We start from the raw sequence: 22795 nt of genomic DNA on the forward strand, positions 1-22795 counted from the left end.
TCAGAGCCCTTGAAAAATGCACGTGACGAAATGTTGTAGCTTGATTGTTGGCTTTTTTTTCGGCAAAAAGTCGTAGCGACGTCATTTCACCTATCGATACGTCATTTCGTTTGGACAAATTTGACAAAAACGTTTTTATATTTGCAGCTACGAGATTTCCTATCAGGACCAATTGTCGTACCTCATACAAATGACAAAACTGTGGTGACAAAATATCGTAGCTACCATTTCTGAACATCAGTATGACTCATCAGTATAACTTACGAGTCTACGGCTTATATCATATTTTGCAGCTTCATTTGTTTGGTATTTTTACAGAATTTCAATTTCTAAAACATTGTTATAAAAAAATGAGAAGGTTTTTTCCCTCTCCTGAAAACTTGGCATTTTGTAGCTACGAGGTTTGAGAACGACAGCGACGATATACTTCACGTGGTTTTATGAACAGCACAAGTGTCCCCACACTTCAAAGTTTGAAGTCAATTCTTACATTTACACATACATTATTTTAACTCAAAAGAGGATACAAACACTTTTCAGCTTGCTTTGTTTGTACAATTCACACATTTCAATACAATTTAATGAACCTAGCCAAATAACACATACAGGCATAAACACATCTTAAAACTTGAAAAAATGACAATATCACCAGCTTAAATAGTCAAAACGAGTCCCCAGTCAAAACAGTATAATCAGCTTTCTTGCTGGCTTTTTAAAACACAACACTAATTATAGTAACATAGCTTACCAAATGGCTTCACTTTCTTTTATAAATGTATGGTCACATTTATAAAATGGAATAAATTTCATGTGATTGACTCATGATTCCTGAGCCTCTTCTGAATTTCTTTGTATTTAACTTTTGGTGAAAATCACTCACTGGGTATAAGAGGTTAAAAAGAAGCCTTAACAAAACAGCGAAGGCTAAAATAATGGCATTCAAGAGTGACCTTGACATTCAGCCAACTTGACTGACTCAGGAATTCTGCACATCACAGGACTTCTGCACCAGACTCCTCAATGAACTTTTATAATTTGCAGCAATATTAAATTAAAAACCTTCCAAATTTACAGAAGATATTACATTTGTACGTGGACAAGACAATAGATGCTCAAACTTTTGACCTTGAATTATTCCTTCTCCTTAAGTCGACATGATTGGCTCGTACCTTGTGCCAATCCTCTCAAATTCCTTTCCATTTTAGCAAATGTTAATGTAAATCAGTCTAAGTGGGTAGGAGATATGGACATGACACCAAGAGTGATATGATCAAAGAGGTATTTGATACTAAATCAGCTTGCAGTGCAATCAAGCTCACACCACAGATCAAAATAAAGCAGTAGAGGATGGTGGCCTTGGTGTAGCGGATGTGGTGTCCACCTAGCGACCGGGAGATCACATGCTCACCACAGTGGAAGCGTTAATTAGATCTCTCCCAAAAGACACCAAGTACTGGTTCTAGTCCCAGGAAGCGGACTCGAGAGACTTTCAAATAAGCCTTAGGCTTTTGAGGCAATCAAGCTAAAACAAATAGGTTTGAACAAGTAGAGGATGCAAGGACAGGCAAGCATACCCGGACTGTGTGAACTCCTGCATGACGTTGGCCACCCTCTGTACGAGCTGGGATGTTGGGATCTGCTCCTGGTACTGTAGGTAATACTGCTGGGCCAGCTTGCGTGCACTCTTTACCAGTACCCTGAAAGCACACAAAGGAAAATAGCAAAAGGAAATTCCTGAATAGCTCCCTTATATTAGCTGAGAAAAATGATATGTGTCTTGTTCATAATATGGCCAAGTAGGATGAATTCTTTAAAGTCCTGATATCTGGTAATTTCAGTTGTTTTTGTTTATATATTAATTTAATATTGATGCAAAGTAACTAGTTCTGATTATACCATATTATAGAATACAGTGTGTTTTTTTTTTCACCATTTTGGGAATGGCGCCAGGTCCCTTTGGATTGGGAAAAATCACATACTTTTGCCTAAAATTGGGAAATAATGTTGATTTTATGCTTACAAAGACTTTAAGATTGATAATAAAAGTGATTTCAATATTATATTTTCCAAGGTTCAACTTATAGTGCTGGATTTGGAGATAATTTACATGTTTAGGATAATTTAAACAAGGGCTGTTTGTAAAACATGCATGCCCCCCATATGGGCTGTCAGTTGTAGTGGCAGCCATTGTGTGAATACGTTTTTTGTCACTGTGACCTTGACCTTTGACCTAGTGACCTGAAAATATATATGGGTCATCTGCCAGTCATGATCAATGTACCTATGAAGTTTCATGATCCTAGGCCTAATTATTCTTGAGTTACATCAGGAAACCATGTTACTGTTTCCAGTCACTGTGACCTTGACCTTTGACCTAGTGACCTGAAAATCAATAGGGGTCATCTGCCAGTCATGATCAATGTACCTGTGAAGTTTCATGATCCTAGGCCTAAGCGTTCTTTAGTTATCATCCGGAAACCATCTGGTGGACGCACAGACCAACCGACCGACATGTGCAAAACAATATACCATCTCTTTTTCGAAGGGGGGCATACAATTATTTAATATTAATAAATATATTACCGGATCCAGTGTATTACCAGACCCAAATTTGAACAAAATAAAACCACTGGAATACTATTGTCTGGTGAAAATACGCGTTTTAAAAGTGTGATGAAAAGAATTGCCTTTGGTTGATAATGTTTCATCAGTGCAACAACCTATTGATACTGTCAGAGTGCTTTTGGATTTTCAAAATGAAATACAGTGTAAAGTTTGCCAATGTAAATCAACAAGAGCTGTCAGATGACAGCGCGCTCGACTATTCCATTGCTTGACAGTAAGCCATCATGTGAAAATTGTTCATACTCAATATATGTCTCAATTTATAAGACAATCTTTCAAAAATAAATAAAAGAAACAAGAGGGCCATGATGGCCCTGAATCGCTCACCTGACTCATTAAGATCAGATGAAAACTATGACCTCTATTGTCTACACAATGTTTTTCTATGATTTGACCTAGTGACCTAGTTCCTGACTCTAGATGACCCAAATACAATCCCAATCCAGATTTCATCAAGATAAACATTCTGACCACAGTTCATAAATAATGGATGAAAACTGTGAACTCTATTGTCAACACAAGGTTTTTCTATTTATTTGACCTAGATTTTTACCCCAGATGACCCAAATACAATCCCACCCAGATTTCATCAAGAATTCTGACCAAATTTCATAAAGGTTGGATGAAAACTGTGATCTCTAATGTCTACACAAGGTTTTTCTATTATATGACCTAGTGACCTAGTTTTTGACCCCAGATGACCCAAATAAAATCCCAACCCAGATTTCATCAAGATAAACATTCTGACCAAATTTCATAAAGATTGGATGAAAACTGTGACCTCTATTGTCTACAGAAGGTTGTTCTATTATTTGACCTAGTGACCTTGTTTTTGACCCCAGATGACCCAATACAATCCCAAACCGGATTTTATCAAGATAAACATTTTGACCAAATTTCATCAAGATTGGATGCAAACTGTGACCTCTACTGTCTACACAAACAAATTGTTGACGGACGGACGCACGGACACATGCAGGCACGCACAACGGACGCCGAACATCACACGATCACATAAGCTCACCGTGTCACTTCATGACAGGTGACCTAAAAATATGTGTCGGAGATAAACATGAACAGTTGTGGTTAAAATCCCATAGAATCAAGGGCTGTTTGTAAAACATGCATGCCCCCCTATATGGGCTATAAGTTGTAGTAGCAGCCATTGTGAGAATACGTTTTTTGTCACTGTGAATGGTGGTGGTGGTGGTGGTGGTGGTGGTGGTGGTGGTGGTGGTGGTGGTGGTGGTGTAGTAGTAGTAGTAGTAGTAGTAGTAGTAGTAGTAGTAGTAGTAGTAATAGTAGTAGTAATAGTAGTAGTGGTAAAAGTAGTAGTAGTAGTGGCAGTAGTAGTAGAAGTAGTAATGGTGGTGGTGGTGGTGATGGTGGTGGTGGTGGCGGTGGTAGTAGTAGTAGTGGTAGTAGTGGTAGTAGTAGTGGTAGTAGTAGTAGAAGTAGTAGTAGTAGTAGTAGTAGTAGTAGTAGTAGTAGTAGTAGTAGTAGTAGTAGTAGTAGTAGTAGTAGTAGTAGTAGCAGTAGCAGTAGCAGAAGCAGAAGCAGCATTACAAGACCAATACTTAAGAATGATCAAATGGGAAAAGGTAACCTAGCACTGGCAGTAAATATGGGGCTCATTTACAGGTCAGATTTGGAATCTCTGCTGTAAAATGAGATTTTGAATGAATTAAAGGGAGGCAAATCTGTAATAAAAAGAACATGCATAAACCGTAGTTGTTTCCCTTGTTTGAACCATGCTAAATCCTTACAAGTTTGGAAAGAATTGGATGAAAAATTTGGACTTTATTGCATAAACACCATTTTCTCAATTCAAGGGGAGGTAATTCTGTACTTCATGGACCAATAATGCTCATTTTTTGTAGGGTTCGTGTCCTCATTGATATAAAGACACTGTGCAAATTTGGAAAGGATCGGACAAAAAATGTGGAAGATTTTTGAAAGTTTTCACAAAATAGGCAAAAACGAATAAACGTGCAAAGTTCAACGAGCTCCTGCGGCCATGTTTTTTGACGAATCAAATTTCTTTGAACAACTTTTTCAGGGGAGTCGTCAAAGGTCATCCCTGTGAAATTTTTTGAAAATCTGATGAGCGGTTTCTGACAAGAAGATTTTTTAAGGTTTTTACCATATATGGTCATGGCGGCCATCTTGGTTATGTGATCAAATTTTTTTTAACAATTCTTTTGTCTCATGACCTAGGGATGCTCCACATGAAATTTAGTTGAAATTGGCTCAATGGTTTAGTAGAAGAAGATGTTTACAAATTGTTTACAGACATACAGACGGACGGACGGACGGACGCCGGACGCTGAGTGATCACAATAGCTCACCTCGAGCTATCGCTCAGGTGAGCTAAAAAATAATTTGGGGGCGTAGGGGGGGGGGGAGGTAGGGGGGTGAGAGGGGGGTATAATAATAATGTCGGGTGTGGTAATTTATTAGATGATGTTTAATAAAAAATTAATTTTTTTTTGGGGGGGGGGGTGGGGGGGGAGGTAGGGGGTGGGGGGTGAGAGAGGGGTATAATGTGGGGTGTGGTAATTTATTGGATGTTAAAAAAAATGGGGGGGTGGGAGGGGGGTGGGGGTGAGAGGGGGTATAATGTGGAGTGTGGTAATTTATAAGATGATAAGTTTAAAAAAAAAAATGGGGGGGGGGGTGAGGTTGGGGCGGGAGGAAAGGGATTCTGGTAGGGGCATGGGGTATTGTTTGGGTGGAATCCATTGTGGTATTCAGGTACATGTAAGTGTTGTTTTGTCAAAGTAATGATAAAATGTGATCATAAATAAAGAAGTTCTGGCAATTTAAGCAAAATGTTAAATTATCTAAGTGTAAAAAGGGCCATAATTATGTCAAAATGCTTGATACAGTGGTCTGCTCTTGTTTATAGGTTGGGGTCATGTTGGTTAACAAGTATGCAACATATAAAAGCAATATGTCAAAGGATATAGGAAATATTTGGGGTAGTACGCAAACTTTGATATAGATTGATCAATAATATGCATATTCTAAGTATAAAAGGGGCAATAATTATGACAAAATGCTCGATAGAGTTGTCTGCTCTTGTTTATAGGTTGGGGTGATATTGGTTAACAAGTATACAAAATATAAAAGCAATATGTCAAGGGACAAAGAAAATATTTGGTGTAGTACGAAAACTTTAACATTTGCATGCTAACGCTAACGCAGACGCCGACACCTTACTTGTTTCTATCCCTCAAAATACAGCTTTGACAGAACTTCGAATGAACAAACAATCCCAAACATATTTGTGAAGTCTTAATTGAATACCTGTACTATCGACAATGATAGGCCATGTTAACCAAATTGTACCAAATGAGTGCATAATTCTGCAAAGTGCGGGTCCGATTTATGGAGCTATGTCAATTACCCCTAACACGTGTAAAATTTCAAGTAATAATTTAGTACAAACAGAGATGTGGAGATAATGCACTTTAACATAAACTTTTACATTAACCAGAGCATTACCCTTACGACATTTGGGTGAGAAGTATAGCTCGCACTGTTCGAAGGGCAATCAAACTTAAAATTTTGTTAAAGCTAAACATTATGTGCAAGTTAAACATAATAATTCAATGTCATCTTGCTGCAATAATTTTAACAAGAGCACCACCTTGCGGGTGCAGACCGCTCATCTATTTTTCTTTTTAAAGGTGTAGGGACCTATCTCAATTTCAATCACAAAGGAGGGAGGGGTGGAGTGGAGAGGGGTGTATAGTGTGGGGGTGTGGTCATTTATTACATTATCTTCCAAAAATGCAAAAAAAATGCAAAAAACAATTATTATTTTTATTTTGGGGAGGGGGGGATTCTTGGGTGGGATGGTTGGACGGTATTTCAAAAATAAAATAATAAAATTAATATGTGTGTTTTTTAACCATGTTTGAAAAAAACAAGAGATGTGTTTGTCAGAAACACAATGCCCCCTATTGCGCCGCTTTGTAATTTTTGTGTCTGTATTTTTTTTTACCTTTGACCTTGAAGGATGATCTTGACCTTGAACTTCCACCACTCAAAATGTGCAGCTTTATGACAAGGCCGCTTTCAAATATTATTTTTTTGACCTTTGACCTTGAAGGATGACCTTGACTTTGAAGGATGACCTTGACCTTGAACTTCCACCACTCAAAATGTGCAGCTTTATGATAACGCCGCTTTGAAATTTTTATTTTTTTTACCTTTGACCTTGAAGAATGACCTTGACCTTGAAGAATGACCTTGACCTTGAACTTCCACCACTCAAAACGTGCAGCTTCATGAGAATGCCGCTTTGAATTAAAAACAAGATGTGTTTGTGAAACACAATGTCCCCCTATATGATGTTTGACATTGTAGGATAACCTTGACCTTGTGAAGGATGACCTTCACCTTGACCTTTCACCACTCAAAATGTGCAGCTCCATGAGATACACATGCATGCCAAATATCTAGTTGCTATCTTCAATATTGCAAAAGTATTCATAAAATAAGCGATTTGGGCCACATATATTTGACCTCTGACCTTGAAGGATGACATTGACCTTGACCTTTCACCACTCAAAATGAGCAGCTCCATGAGATGCACATGCATGCCAAATATCAAGTTGCTATCTTCAATATTGCAAAAGTATTCATAAAATGAGCGATTTTGGCCACATATAATTGACCTCTGACCTTGAAGGATGACCTTGACCTTGACCTTTCACCACTGAAAATGTGCAGCTCCATGAGATACACATGCATGCCAAATATCAAGTTGCTATCTTCAATATTGCAAAAGTATTCATAAAATGAGCGATTTTGGCCACATATAATTGACCTCTGACCTTGAAGGATGACCTTGACCTTTCACCACTCAAAATGTGCAGCTTCATGAGATACACATGCATGCCAAATATGAAGTTGCTATCTTCAATATAGCAAAAGTTATTGCAAAATGTTAAAGTTGGCGCAAACAGACAGACAGACCAACAGACAGACAGGGCAAAAACAATATGTCCCCCACTACTATAGTGGGGGACATAAAAATAAATAATTTGACCTTGAAGGATGACCTTGACCTTGAAGGATGACCTTGACCTTGAACTTCCACCACTCAAAATGTGCAGCTTCATGAGAATGCCGCTTTGAAATTTTCTATTTATTTTTTTTAACCTTGAAGGATGACCTTGACCTTGAACTTCCACCACTCAAAATGAGCAGCTTCATGATAACGCCGCTTTCATTTTTTTATATTTTGTTTGACCTTTGACCTTGAAGGATGACCTTGACCTTGAAGGATGACCTTGACCTTGAACCTACACCACTCAAAATTTGCAGCTTCATGATAACGCCGCTTTGATTTTTTTTTTACCTTTGACCTTGAAGGATGACCTTGACCTAGAAGAATGACCTTGACCTTGAACTTCCACCACTCAAAATGTGCAGCTTCATGATAATGCCGCTTTGAAATTTTTTATTTGTTTTTTGACCTTTGACCTTGAAGGATGACCTTGACCTTGAAGGATGACCTTGAACTTCCACCAATCAAAATGTGCAGCTTCATGAGAACGCCGCTTTGATTTTACTTTTATTTTGACCTTGAAGGATGACCTTGACCTTGAAGCTCCACCACTCAAAATGTGCAGCTTCATGAGATACACATGCATGCCAAATATCAAGTTGCTATCTTCAATATTAAAAAAGTTATGGCCATTGTTTAAGTTTTCAGAAGGACAGACGCCATATATTTGACATTTGACCTTGAAGGATGACCTTCACCTTCACCTTTCACCACTCAAAATGTTCTGCTCCATAAGATACACATGCATGCCGAATATCAAGTTGCTATCTTCAATATTGAAAAAGTTATGGCCAATGTTAAAGTTTTCGGATGGACAGACACCATAAATTTGACATTTGACCTTAAAGGATGACCTTGACCTTTCACCACTCAAAATGTGCAGCTCCGTGAGATACACATGCATGCCAAATATCAAGTTGCTATCATAAAAAGTGAAAAAGTTATGGCAATGTTCAAGTTTTTTTGCGACTGGCAGACAGACTGACTGACGGACAGCTCCACTGCTATATGCCACCCTACCGGTGGCATAAAAAAAATTTTTTTTTCGTGAGGGTGGGGGGGGGGGTTATAGTGTGAGGGTGTGGTGGTCATTTATTAGATGATCTTTAATTAAAAAAAATAATAATGGGGGGGATTGAGGGGGGATTTGGGGGGGGGCGCAAGGGATGGTTTGGACGGAGTCAATTGTGGTATGTCAGGTAAGAGTTGTTTTGTCAAAGTATCAATCGAATCTAATCATAAATAAAGAAGTTATGGCAATTTTAGCAAAATTTAATAAAATAATAATTTTAAAAGTCAAGGTAAAATTCAACTTGCCAGGTGATTACCCTCATGATAGCATGAAAGTATTTAAAGTTTAAAAGCAATAGCCTTGATACTTTAGAAGTAAAGTGGATCTAAACACAAAATGTAACCATATATTCAAAGTTCCTAAGTCAAAAAAGGGCCATAATTCAATAAAAATGACAACCAGAGTTATGCAACTTGTCCTTTACAATCCCCTTATGATATTTTGCGAGTGTTCCAAGTATGAAAGCAATATCTATGATACTTTAGGGGTAAAGTGGACCAAAACACAAAACTTAACCAAATTTTCAAGTATAAAGGGCCCATAATTCCGTCAAAATGCCAGTCAGAGTTACATAACTTTGCCTGCACAGTCCCTTTACGATAGTTAGTAAGTGTTGCAAGTATGAAAGCAATGGCTTTGATACTTTAGGAAAAAAATGGACCTAAACACAAAACTTTACCAAAATTTCATTTTTCTAAGTATAAAAAGGGCACATAATTCTGTCAAAATGCAAGTCAGAGTTACATAACTTTGCCTGCACAGTCCCCTTATGATAGTAAGTGTTGCAAGTATGAAAGCAATAGCTTTCATACTTAAGGAATAAAAAAGGGACCTAAACACAACATTTTCAATTTTCTAAGCATAAAAAAGGGCACATAATTCTGTCAAAATGCAAACCAGAATTATCTTACTTTGCCTGCCCAGTCCCCTCATGATAGTAAGTAAGTGTACCAAGTTTGAATAATAGCATTGATACTTAATGAGAAAAGTGTACCTAAACGCAAAACTTAACCGGACGCCGACACCGACGCCAAGGTGATGACAATAGCTCATAATTTTTTTTCAAATAATTGATGAGCTAAAAAGGGTCATTTTTATCCCCACGCTTTTTGAAAAAAAGGTGGGGATATTGTGGTTATCTCCGCCGTCCGTCCGTCCGTCTGTCTGTCTGTCTGTCCGTCCGTCCTGGCCACTATCTCCTCCTACACTAAAAGCACTAGAACCTTGAAACTTACACACATGGTACCTATGAGCATATGTGCGACCCTGCACTATTTGGAATTTTGATCTGACCCCTGGGTCAAAAGTTATAGCAGTTGGGGTGGGGCCGCGTCAGAAATTATCACTCATTTTTTTAGGTTATTTTACATTTACTTCTTTATTTCTACACCGATTCACTTCAAATTGATACTGGACCTCTCTTATGACAATACGGTCAATCTCAACCATGCATGGCCCCATTCCCAACCCTGGGGCGCCCGCCCACATAGGCCACACCCACCAAAAATTTCCATTTACTATATTTTTTTCATTTCTACACGGATTCACTTCAAATTGATACTGAACTTTTGTTATGACATTAGGGTCAATCTCAACTATGCATGGCCCCAATCCCAACCCTGGGGCGCCCGCCCACATAGGTCACACCAAACAAAAAATTCCATTTACTATAATTTTTTCATTTCTACACGGATTCACTTCAAATTGATACTGAACTTCTCTTATGACATTAGGGTCAATCTCAACTATGCATGGCCCCATAACCAACCCTGGGGCCCCGCCCACATAGACCACACCCACCCAAAATTGCCTTTACTATAATTTCTTCATTTCTACACGGATTCACTTCAAATTGATATTGAACTTCTCTTATGACAATACAGTCAATCTCAACTATGCATGGCCCCATTACCAACCCTGGGGTGCCCCGCCCACATAGACCACACCCACCCAAAATTGCCTTTTACTATAATTTCTTTATTTCTACACCGATTCACTTCAAATTGATACTGAACCTCTCTTATGACAATACAGTCAATCTCAACTATGCATGGCCCCATTACCAACCCTGGGGCCCCGCCCACATAGACCACACCCACCCAAAATTGCCTTTTACTATAATTTCTTCTTTTCTACACCGATTCACTTCAAATTGATACTGAACTTCTCTTATGACAATACGGTCAATCTCAACTATGCATGGCACAATTACCAACCCTGGGGCGCCCTGCCCACATATGTCACACCCACCCAAAATTGCCTTTTACTATAACTTCTTCATTTCTACACCAATTTACTTCTAATTGATGATGAACTTCTCTTATGACAATACGGTCAATCTCAGCTATGCATGGCCCCATTACCAACCCTGGGGCACACCTAGGTCAAACATTCGGCGTGGGGATACGCGTCGGCCTCTGCCACGCCATTTCTAGTTTAAATTGGATTAAATAATAGACTTAAGACTTAAAAGAAGCTGATCAAAATAAATAAAAGTCAAGAAAAATTGATCCACAACACAAGTGATGATACCTCGAGGGATTTACAAACAATAAGACCTGTATCAGCATGTCAAACAGTGCTGACAGTGTTAAATCTGTGTACTAAGCAATTATTCAGTTTACCCTTAAATGCTTGGATAAGTTAACTAGTAGATGCTTATTTCAGTTTAATAAGACGCTTCATGGCTCACTGACCTATAGTCAGGCCCCATGCCGCTGTACACCATGCCTATGTTCTTAGTGATAAGCTCAATCTTGTGGATGCTGCTGTCGTCGTACAAGATGGATTTCTGTTTCTTCTCTGATGCCAAGACAACTCCATTGGTTGCTACACAACAAAACAATACAGTAATTATAACAACATCCCACATATACATAGCCCTCTACAGTAATGGTTAACAATGGTGAAATAGTGATTTAGGGCTGTAATAAAACAAGATGGCCCTAGTTCACTCACCTCAGAGGAGTCGGTTCATTTAATCTTAACCAAACATCAAACTTGACCTAGATATTGTCCAGACAAACATCCTGGTCAAGTTTCATCATTATTGAATCAAAACTCTGGCGTATGGAGTGTTTTGTTTTTGTAAGATTTAACCTGGTGACCTACATTTTGAATTGACCCCCCTTACCAAACATCAAACTTTTCTTACAAAAATAAATATTTTGACCAAGATTCATAAAATCTGAAACAAAATTGTGAACTCTAGAGTGTTTACAAGGATTTTGTATAATATAATGAAAATTTCGACAATCTAAGGGCAATAATTATGGCATTAAATATGTGATTTTGCTCATTATCAAACTTGACTGAGATCATTCAGCAACTTTCATAAAGAATGCTTGAGAAGAATGAATGCTAGAGTGTTTACAAACCAAATGTGGACGATCGGACGGCGGACAAAGACCAATTCTAAAACCTCACCTGAGCAATCAGGTGAGCTAAAAAGTGTGTTTCACCAATCTGAGCCATTTTCCAACTTGTCTGAGAAATCAATAAAACCAAGGTATTGACTATGTTTCCCGATGATTAGGCAAAAAATGAGACTTCTATAGTGTTCCATCACAAGGTTTCTCTCTAGTCACATAAGGAAAACTGCCCCCCCCCCCCCTGGCGGCCATGTTTTTTGACCAATCGGGACCATTTGCGAACTAATCTGAGATATATAAAATACCAATCATTTCACAAAGTTTCATGATGATTGGGCAAAAAATGTGACTTCTAGAGTGTTCACAAGCTTTTTTTACTATATATAAATATAAGAAAACTGCCCCCCCCCCCCACCCCCGTCAGCCATGTTATTCAACTGACCGGAACAGTTTTTTAACTCAACTCTCGTATCAAGGAAACAAATGTTTTGACCAAATTTCATGAAAATTGGGCCAAAAATGTGACTTCTAGAGTGTTCACATGTTTTCACTATATACATATAGAGAAAAATGCCCCGACACTCTGACTGGCGGCCATGTTTTTCATCGATCTGGACCATTTTCGAACTCGTCCTAGATATCAATAAAACCAATGTTTTGTCCAACTTTCATGATTGGGCAAAAATTGTGACTTCTAGTGTGTTTACAAGGTTTCTCTAAAGCCAAATAAGGAAAACTGCCCCGCCCACTGGCGGCCATGTTTTTCAACGGACCAGAACCACTTTTGAATTCAACCACCATATCATTAAGACAAACATTTTGACAAAGTTACATGAAGATTGGGCATGAAATGTGACTTCTACAGTGTTTACCTTTTAGTTTTTTCCTTGTTTTGACCTAGTGACCTAGTTTTTGACCCGGCACGACCCAGCTTCGAACTCAACCGAGATTTCATTGGGACGAAGCTTCTGACCAAGTTTCATGAAGATCGGACAATAAATGTGGCTTCTAGAATGTTTATGAACAAATATGGACAGACGGACAGACAACAGACAAAGACCAGTCACGAAAGCTCACCTGAGAAATCAGGTGAGCTAAAAAACGCTATTGTGAGTCAACGATAAATACTTGCATTGAAGCATTTCATTGGCCTATTAAAGCCTGATAAAGAGTTCTGACTTTGTAAGATAAAGCGTGGGTTTCCCTGGAAAATACCTAATGTTTGCCTCTGTTTTTGCGATTTTGTTCAAACTGTCGCAATTTTAAATAACAAGTTGTCATTGTGTAGCAAGTTTAATGGATTACAGCTGCAAGTATTAAAGGTTCTAATAGGAAATTTGAGACCATACTTGGTGAGAGTGTTTCCTTATTATATAACATAATTTATTTTATGTTAAAAGTTTAGCAGTACATTTTAACAAAATAATATCCCGTATGATGTATGGGTCTTCCAATTAACATGGAAACAAATATGTTTCATACAAAAAAGACGTTTCAAATTTTTAATTGGTACTCTGTAAAATAAAAAGAAAGAGGCCTTTCTTATTCTTAGTAAATCACTTTTTCTTTTGCTAAAATTTCTGTCACGTTCAGCCTTAATTAAATTCACTCGTTGATATGTCGTCAATACTAAATATGTCCTTGATGCTGACACACAACGTGATCCACACAATTGTCATGGGAATTCTTCCATCACACCATTCATTTTGTATGCACACTTGCCTGGTGCCTGTTTATGAAATTCTTTAACACATAATTATCGGTCATGTTTTGGTTTTGAAAACAGAAATCATGATTATACAGGATTATAGGGTAATGGATAGAGTTGGAACATGTATGTATCCAGCCATCAACACATAAGGTAGGGTTAATAAAATACTGAAATAAAAGTGGGACTTTATGTATGGGACTTCTTTACAGTTTGGAAGTCAGGAAGACCAACTTTTGAAAGCTATTTGAAGGGCTGGTCTGCATTATCGACATGTGCACTTCATTCTCATTTACCTGTATTTACACCGCAATTGTGATGATCCACCATGAGATAAATTTTCTGATAACGCCCACTGTCATCGAAATCTATCATGATTGAAACACCTTCATATCATGGTGCTTGTCCACACTGGGACTTTGTTAAGGCAGCAATGACGCTAGTGTAGTGTACACAGTGTACACGTGGACTATTCATTGTGATTGGCAGACATTGTGTCTGACAATATCTTACAGGTTTGCATAAGTCTTAGTTGGCCTATTTTCTGGAGGTTATAACGGAACAGTGCATAGGCCCCCTTCTCGAAAAAGTGCACTAAATGCGCTTTTAATGCGCATTAAATGCGCTTTTAATGCGCATTAAAGCGCATGTTATTGGCACCGTATTTTTTGCTGAAAAAAATATGGTGCCAATAACATGCGCTTTAAAGCGCATTTAACTAAACAAGTGCATTTTTCTGTTCAAATAATACACTTTTTGAGTGTATAAATGCACTTTTGTGTGTATTTTAAAGTGTACTTTAGTGTTTTTAAGTGAATTAATACGCTTAAGTGTATTTAAGTGTATTAATTCGCTTACCGTTTTTTTTGTTCCCCAAAAAGTACACTTGAAGCGTATTTTAAGCGTTTTAATTTACTTAGGAAAACATGAAAAAATACACTTAAATACGCTCTTGTGTATTTTTTGAAAAAAATACGCTCTAATGTATTTTTTGAAAAATTTGGGGAAAAAAATACGCTCAAGTGTATTTTTTTTTTAAATACGCTCTAGTGTATTTTTTGAAGAAAAAAAATGCTCAAGTGTATTTTTAGTGTATAAAGTGCACTTAAGTGTATCTTTGAAAATGTCTATTAAAAAAACATTCATTTGGATATGAAAAGTGGCCGGTTTAAATATGATCTGAGAGAACAACAGCAAATAAACTTTGAAATAAACACATTTATTCACATAAATCATTTTAAAATAAACAGGTAGTTAAGGCCATTCTATGGGTGCTTAAAAGCTTTTCCGCTTTCCTCTGCAACTGCTTCCCCCTGTCCCTATACTTTTTGGTTTACATTGTTCCATACAAAGAATGCATTGAAAAAAAACATGTCAATATACAATTTTTTCAAACAATATCACAATAAATAACAATGGCAAATAAAATATGTTGAAAGACAAAGACATACATGTAGGCTTACCAAATTGTCAAATAGCAAAATAGTTTTTTTTAAATCTTTCTCAATCCTCACATGGTTTTTAATATTGTTAAAGATTTTTTCTTGCCAAACTTGTAATGTGGCGCACAAATTATGTAAGTTTTTCGAGTTTATATGAAAAAACCTAAAATGACATCAAAGATAATTCGTTCTTATTATTAAATATATAAGCACTATGGACATGAAAGCACATTTGAGATCTACATAACTTTCCAAACTTGGAAATATATACAACCATTTACAACTATTTACTCACAAGTTATCTCAGTTTTAACTATAAAGGGGACATATCAACAGCTAGAACAGTATTTTATAGTCTGAAATAGATTTATTTATTAAAAATAACGTTATAAATAATTTCTAAACACAAACACTTTCAGAGGGTAAGAGAGACATTCGGAGGCCGTGGGAAAATCTTAGGAGTGACACAAATTCAAATAAACTTGTAATGTGGCGCAAAAATTATGTAAGTTTCTTGAGTTTATATATCTAAAAAAAATACATTAAAGATAATTCATTCTAATTATTAAATTTATAAGCATATGGACAATGAAACGCACACTCGCTAGGTTTTGGCAAACAATAACCTGCTCAGTAAGTTTTTGTGGGTTTTTGGCAAGGTGGTTTCCTGTGGGTTTAAACACTTTTTTGTATTAAAGTATGTTAAAGTCTTTTACATTTTGTGCTGATATGTTTCAGTAAAAAAAGTAATAGCCCCATGCAGTTTTAAGGGAAAAAAACACAATGTGCAGGAAAATCATCTTTATAACACAAACAAATATGAACATAAGAATTGTACACTTCATTATAAAATGAGGCATTTGTGGAAGATTGTATGGAAAAAACGATTAACCGCAGTGTTCCGCAGTGGGTCAATATATTTTGATCGCAGCTGCTGCAGAGAACTAGGTCACAGCTGGTGGGGGTACCTGAACCGCAGTGGCCGGAGGAACCTGGACTTCAGCATTTGGAGAGGCCTTGACCGAATTTGGTGGTGGGACCAGTAGTCCAGTACAGCAGCCATTTGAGAACACGACCGCAACCGCCAGGGGGACCTGGATGGCAGCCAGTGCCTAGACCTGATCTTGGCAGCTGGAGGGACCTGGAAAGCAGCAGGCGAGACCGGAAAAGCAGGGGCTGGAGTGACATCTACCACTGATGTTGCTTGTGTCCTCTTCTTAAGGATCTTGAATGCGTATTGATCTGCAAAAGATAAACATGATATCACACACTATCAAAAGGGCGAGGCATTCTTCATACTTGTTAAATTGTAAGGTTTTTGTTTCACTTAACTATGAAATATTGCTGTAATGGTAATCTTGTTGCGATTATAATTAGAAATTTAAATCAATGCAAGTTTGTTTGCTTGTTGTTTTTGTTTGTTTATTTTTGCAATTTTTTAATCCTGTGATCACATGTGACTAAACTCTTATCATCAAAGAAATAGCGTTTTGTAGACAATACAGTTTGAAAATGAACTAAGATGCGTGGTCTCATTTGGCTGTCTGGACTGGCTGGAAGTGTGATGCATTTTAAATGCAATAACCTGTATAGTTTTACCTCTCAACAAATCCAGCTTTTCTTAGTCAAGCACAGCCCACTCTCCTGCTTCACTCTAGTTGGCCAACTCTTGAAGGGTAAAAACCTGGTGTTAAAGTCCATACATCAGTCAGTATCCCCCTGTTTCTTCCTTTTTTAGCAGGTGTCCCCGTGATAATGCACATTCTTTCCTTGGGGCAAGAGTTTTACCTTTAAAATCAAAATATAAAAGTTCTCATTGAAATATGAGGGAAAGAAGTCCATTCAGTAATGACCAGACTTAGCTATAAATAAAGTTTAAGATGACAATAACCATAAAACACAGCCATAATAATTCACTGTACACAACATAAACACTTTTTAATTTGTATATTTATCTATTTTTGTTTCAATTGGTGTTAGTTTTCCTTAAAATTACAATGCATTTACTTATCCTTATACCAGAGACAATACATAAACATGATAATGATCATAATTAATTCAATGAACTTAATTAAAAAAGGGATGCAGAAATAAAAATACAAACCTGTTACAACTGTTCTTCAGTATCCAGCCACTTTGGACCTCCTTTGATTTACTACATTGTAGTAAATACACTTTTTTTTCATCACACAATACTTCATGCTGACAGTATTTCAAGACATTTGACACTACAAGTACAATTTAAAATCTTAATTTGCTAAATCATGTCTAAAAATGTAGCTCATTATCAGTTGCTGACACCTGCTTGTTTAAACAAATTTACTTCCTGTGCCCTAAACCAATCAAAAGTGGCTTGTTTTCAAAACAAAAACTATCAACCAATCAAAAGTATGCAGATGATATGCACCCCTTTGTTAGGCATTGCTGCATCACTGATAAGAGATTAGTGTTTATGATGCATATTTGATTTAATTGGGGGAGAGCTGATCTTTTATCTGTTGTGTCAGCTTGAGATATATCTACTGATAAAGGCAAATTTCAACACCAAAATATTTATGGAATAATACACATCACTGATAACAATTCTTCTCTTTGTGACCTTAAATTGAATATCATTACTGAGAAATGACAATCTGTTTATTGTTTATGAAATCACAAATTACAATACATGCACATAACCCTTAGCATATTATATTTATTTGTGAATATTTCAATTTGACATACTGAAAGGTGTTAGAAAATTATAATTCTATTATAAATATTATTTTAATTGCCTTTAAAAAATGTGTTTAGTAGACAATGTGGTAGATATTAATTTTATTTGGGTTAAATATCAGTATAAGAAATTTCAGAAAATATAATTTAAATATTAAAAATATTGAAAGTGTCAAAAATATTATGTGGGCTTGCCAGAAGCCCACATAATATTTTTGACACGTTCAATATTTTTAATAAGTGACCCACAGCCTGATTTAGTTGAACTTGTGCTTTTTAAAGCTGTTAAGCATTGTTGTTAAAAAATTTATTATGAATAGTATTATTTTCTTGATGTTTTCAAATAATCAATAAACATTTGATAATGTCATACATAACACTTGTATTTGTGTTGTTTTTGTAAATACTACAAATTTTTTACTACTAATATATAATGTGTGAAAAGTATAAAATATGTTCAGACCCAGAAAAGATACACTTATTAATACACTTAAATACGCTTAAATTGAAAAGACACACTGTCTTGGAAAAGATATAGTTAAAAATACACTTCCATTGAAAAGACGCACTCAATCATATAAAAGTACAGAAAAAATACACTTGGCAATTCAAAAGATTATGAAAAAACGCGCTCTAATTTCGAAAAATACACTTTAATGCACTTAAGTGTACTTTTAAAACGAAAGACGCAGAAAAAATACACTTTTTTGGAGAAAGCGCAGAATAAATGCACTTCTTAAAGTGTATTTTGTTAAAAAGCGTATTTTATTTCGAGAAGGGGGGTATCTGCATAGGGATCAGGACATCATGACAATTTAATCCACTCTCTGGGCCTTCTAAACATCCTCACTTAAGACACCAAGAAATTGTTCTACTTAAGAACTAGTAACTAGTTCTACTCAAGAAATAGACTCTTTAGACCAAGTGTTTAAATGAGCCTTAGACTTAAGCTTTATACTAAGTTCAAATACCTTTTATGCCCACAGATGGAGAGCCTGCGGCCACAGCTGCTAAGGCATATTCAATCTGCACGAGCTTGCCAGATGGGCTGAAACAGAAGAACATGTAGCATACTGACTAACTCATTTAAACCACATTATGATACTGCTAGGAATTCACTGTAAAATATTTGTATGTTTGTTTGTGGTCAAGAACTGACCTTCAAGGGAAATAACAGTTTTATACAACTTGATTATTTTTCATGTGGAATGAATACGTGAAAGTATTTGTTTTGCAGGGTGGTTTTTTTGGTCCGATTTTATAGCCGAAATTCAGCTATATTCCCAATCGCAAAAACTATACTTTTGCCCCAAAATTTGCTAAAAAATTCCCAATCGGGAAAAAAACGCTAAAGACATCGGCTGTTTCACTTTTTAACAAAGTGTAGTTCGATCCTGTCTCTTACGGGTTTTAAACTATACCTCACTTTGGATAACATCGGCATTATGCGTATGCACGATTTTGTCCATGTTGTTCAGCCTGAACTGTTGGAATAACTAACAGTTTCGCACCGCGAAAAAGTGGCGACAACTTTTTTTGGGCCAGTGGAACCACTGGCAGGCGCTTATTATATTTGCGCTGAAATTCAAGCATTTTGTGCTTTGGCTGAATGGAAAACAAAGCTGTTGCACAATTTGAAATATTACGTGAAAAAGATACCTATGCAAAAACCTGGCGGCAAAACGAAAACTGTTTATTTTTTAAGCAAGCTTCATAAAATAAACAAACATCATAAACAAGTACAAGTCCTCCCATTGAAACTCCTTCAATTGTTAATGATACATGTAGTAATTTAATAACAACTAGAGCTTTGTCACAGACGTGACGTATACCCCCACGTGCCACATTGACACAGACTATTTTGCATGCTGTTTTCACAAAACAAGAGAATCTAATTTATGGCGATTTTTAAGGATTATTATGCCATTATTATTTATGGCCATTTTGACCTTTGAACTCTTGAATTCTTTCACATGACACGCCTTCCAATGACTGTGAACAAAATTAATGTACAGAGTCATTTTAAAATCTCACAATGAATGACATAGTTATGGCCTGGACAAGCTCATTTAAGGCCATTTTTCACATTTGAACTCCAAGTGTGACCTTGACCTTGGAGATATCGACGTAATTCTTTCGCATGACACATTGTCCAATGATTGTGAACAAATGTACCAAGTAATATCAAAATCTCACAATGAATGACATAGTTATGGCCCGGACAAGATCATTTATGGCCATTTTTGACCTTTGAACTCACAGTATGACCTTGACCTTGGAGATATCAACGTAATTCTTTAGCGCGACACACTGTCCAATGATGGTAAACAAATGCGCCAAATGATTTTAAAATCTCACAATGAATGAAATAGTTATGGCCCGGACAAGCTCATTTATACCCGTTTTTGACCTTTGAACTCAAAGTGTGACCTTGACCTTGGAGATATTGACGTAATACTTTCGCGCGACACACCGGCCAATGATGGCGAACAAATGTACCAAATGATTTTAAAATCTCACAATGAACAACATAGTTATGGCCCAGACAAGCTCATTTATGGCCATTATTAACCTTTGAACTTAAAATGTGACCTTGACCTTGAAGATATCAACGTAATTTTTTCGCGCGACACACGGTCCAATGATGCTGAACAAATGTACCAAATGATTTTAAAATCTCACAATATACAACATAGTTATTTCCAGGACAAGCTCATTTATGGCCATTTTTTATCTTTAAACTCAAAGTGTGACCTTAACCTTGGAGATATTGACGTAATTCTTTCGCGCGACACACCGTTCAATGATGGCGAACAAATTTGCCAAACGATATAGTTATGGCCCAGACCAGCAATTTGAACTCCAAGTGTGACCTTGACCTTGGAGATATTGATGTACTTTTTTCACACAACACACCGTCCCATGATGATGAACAAATGTACCAAGTTATTTTAAAATCTAATGATAAATGACATAGTTATGGTCCATACAAACTTTCGGTTTAAAACACACTAAGTGACCCCATTACCTAGTATTTGACCCAGCATGACCCATATTCAAACTTGACATGTACATCATCTACATGTAGATACAACTTGTGACCAAGTTTGGTGAAGATCAGATGAAATTTCGGGACAGACCGACAGACCGACCAACAAAGTGTCTCCTATATAGCCCCCATTACCAATGGTAATGGGGGTAAAATAAAATAATAATAAAATAATAAGTGACTCTTTTGCATTGTCATCGTTGATTTCCGAAAGCAAAGTGCTGACTGATATTCAACGTATTGAAAGAAGTAGTTCTTCAAAAGAAGATGAAGCGCCTGTCCTCTTAATAAAATGGTGCCTGATGTGACTGAAGACTTTGTGTGAGCTTATTATGTGAAAAACTGCTGATCATGATGATGTTTGTGGTGTTTGTGATTTAAGATGCTTAACTCATTCATGTAGTTTTAAATCCCAATTTATTTTCCCAATTTCTTGAAAATGCCGATAAAATTCCCAATTTCAAAACCAATGGGCTATCTTCCCAAAAAGCTGGAAAAAACACTGAAATGTTGGTATCCTCTATTCCTATAACTTTGTGCAGCCTTATAAGATCGTGTACTATTTTATGACATAAACTTCTAAGCAACATTCAAACACACGTGCCCGAAAACTGTTCAACTTTGTAACAGGAGAATTTCCACTGCCGTTAAGACGACAATAATGAGGAAAAAACAGATAATAACCCAATAAATATGATATAAACTTTGAATAATTACATAAATTGTCCGTTTTTCTTACCTCGTTCCCATAGAAATAGCCGAAACAATGTTTAAAATCTGCACATTTTCTAAACCAGACGGACGCGGCCATGTTTGTCAATGTTTTGATCATAAAATGTTATAAGGGTAGTTTCCCTTGGAGGCCCGTCTCGATTTTGCATTGTGTTCTCTGTTATGAGTACTTTGCATTACAATTTATGATTAAAAATCAATTAAAGATTACGTTGTTGGAAAAAAATCACACATATCCTATTCTCTCTTTTGAAACTCCAGGCCTGTCCAAAGTCTAGCAAGCACTACGCCAAATACCATGAATTACATAACAGAGCTTCTAAACAAGGCATTAGATAGTGTTAAGACTAGCAATATATCCGTCAGAAAAGCAGCTTTGGTGTTTGGGGTCCCAATTCAGACTCTGCGAGATCAAGTGAAAGAATTGATCCAACTAACTTAAACAACGAGATAACATTGCTTTCCTGTGAAGAAGAGCAATCTCTTGTGGAATACCGTATTTTCCTTTCTAAAGCGCGCACCCATGTTTCGTGCGCAGGCTGTTTTATTGATACAAAAATGGAGAAAAACATATTTAAAGACAATAAAACCACCAAATCAGACCGAAAATGGCCGCCATTTTACTATTGCGCAATCCAATAATCAGGGGCATTGGAAAGCTTAATTAAGCATTCAAAATAGGAAGCGTCATTATGATAAGGAGCATGGGTTGCATAGCACTGTCCTTTTCTGGAGATTTTGTAATTTTCGAGCAACAGATTAACAGTCCACGTGCATTTCGTGTAAATCGTGAGAAAATAAGAATTCATGTTCATTGTGTCATTCTTCCTCTGGGAAAGCATGGGCTTTAAATTTGAATGCTGAATAAAAACTTTGTTGCACATGGGAGACAGGGCTACAGTTGTTGAGATATGTCAGTATTGACATAAAACTGTCAATCTATTATGTTGGACAAGTTGGGTTATTGTTTGTCGCACTACACAGGAGTGAATGTGATGAAC

The 22795-nt window shown here is 36.7% G+C and overlaps 1 protein-coding gene across 1 annotated transcript in view; it reads right to left on the bottom strand.

Annotated features, from left to right (window-relative positions):
• Positions 1-22795, bottom strand: part of LOC127859959 (proteasome subunit alpha type-2) — a 31563-nt gene that overhangs the window by 2670 nt on the left and 6098 nt on the right. Inside the window, exons 2-4 of the mRNA XM_052397619.1 lie at positions 18985-19061; positions 11474-11606; positions 1575-1697 (exon numbers count right to left, since the gene is read on the bottom strand). Coding sequence (XP_052253579.1) covers positions 1575-1697; positions 11474-11606; positions 18985-19061 — 333 coding nt within the window. The remainder of the gene's footprint in view (positions 1-1574; positions 1698-11473; positions 11607-18984; positions 19062-22795) is intronic.

The sequence above is a fragment of the Dreissena polymorpha genome, chromosome 15 (genome assembly GCF_020536995.1).
Source record: "Dreissena polymorpha isolate Duluth1 chromosome 15, UMN_Dpol_1.0, whole genome shotgun sequence".
NCBI lineage: Eukaryota > Metazoa > Mollusca > Bivalvia > Myida > Dreissenidae > Dreissena > Dreissena polymorpha.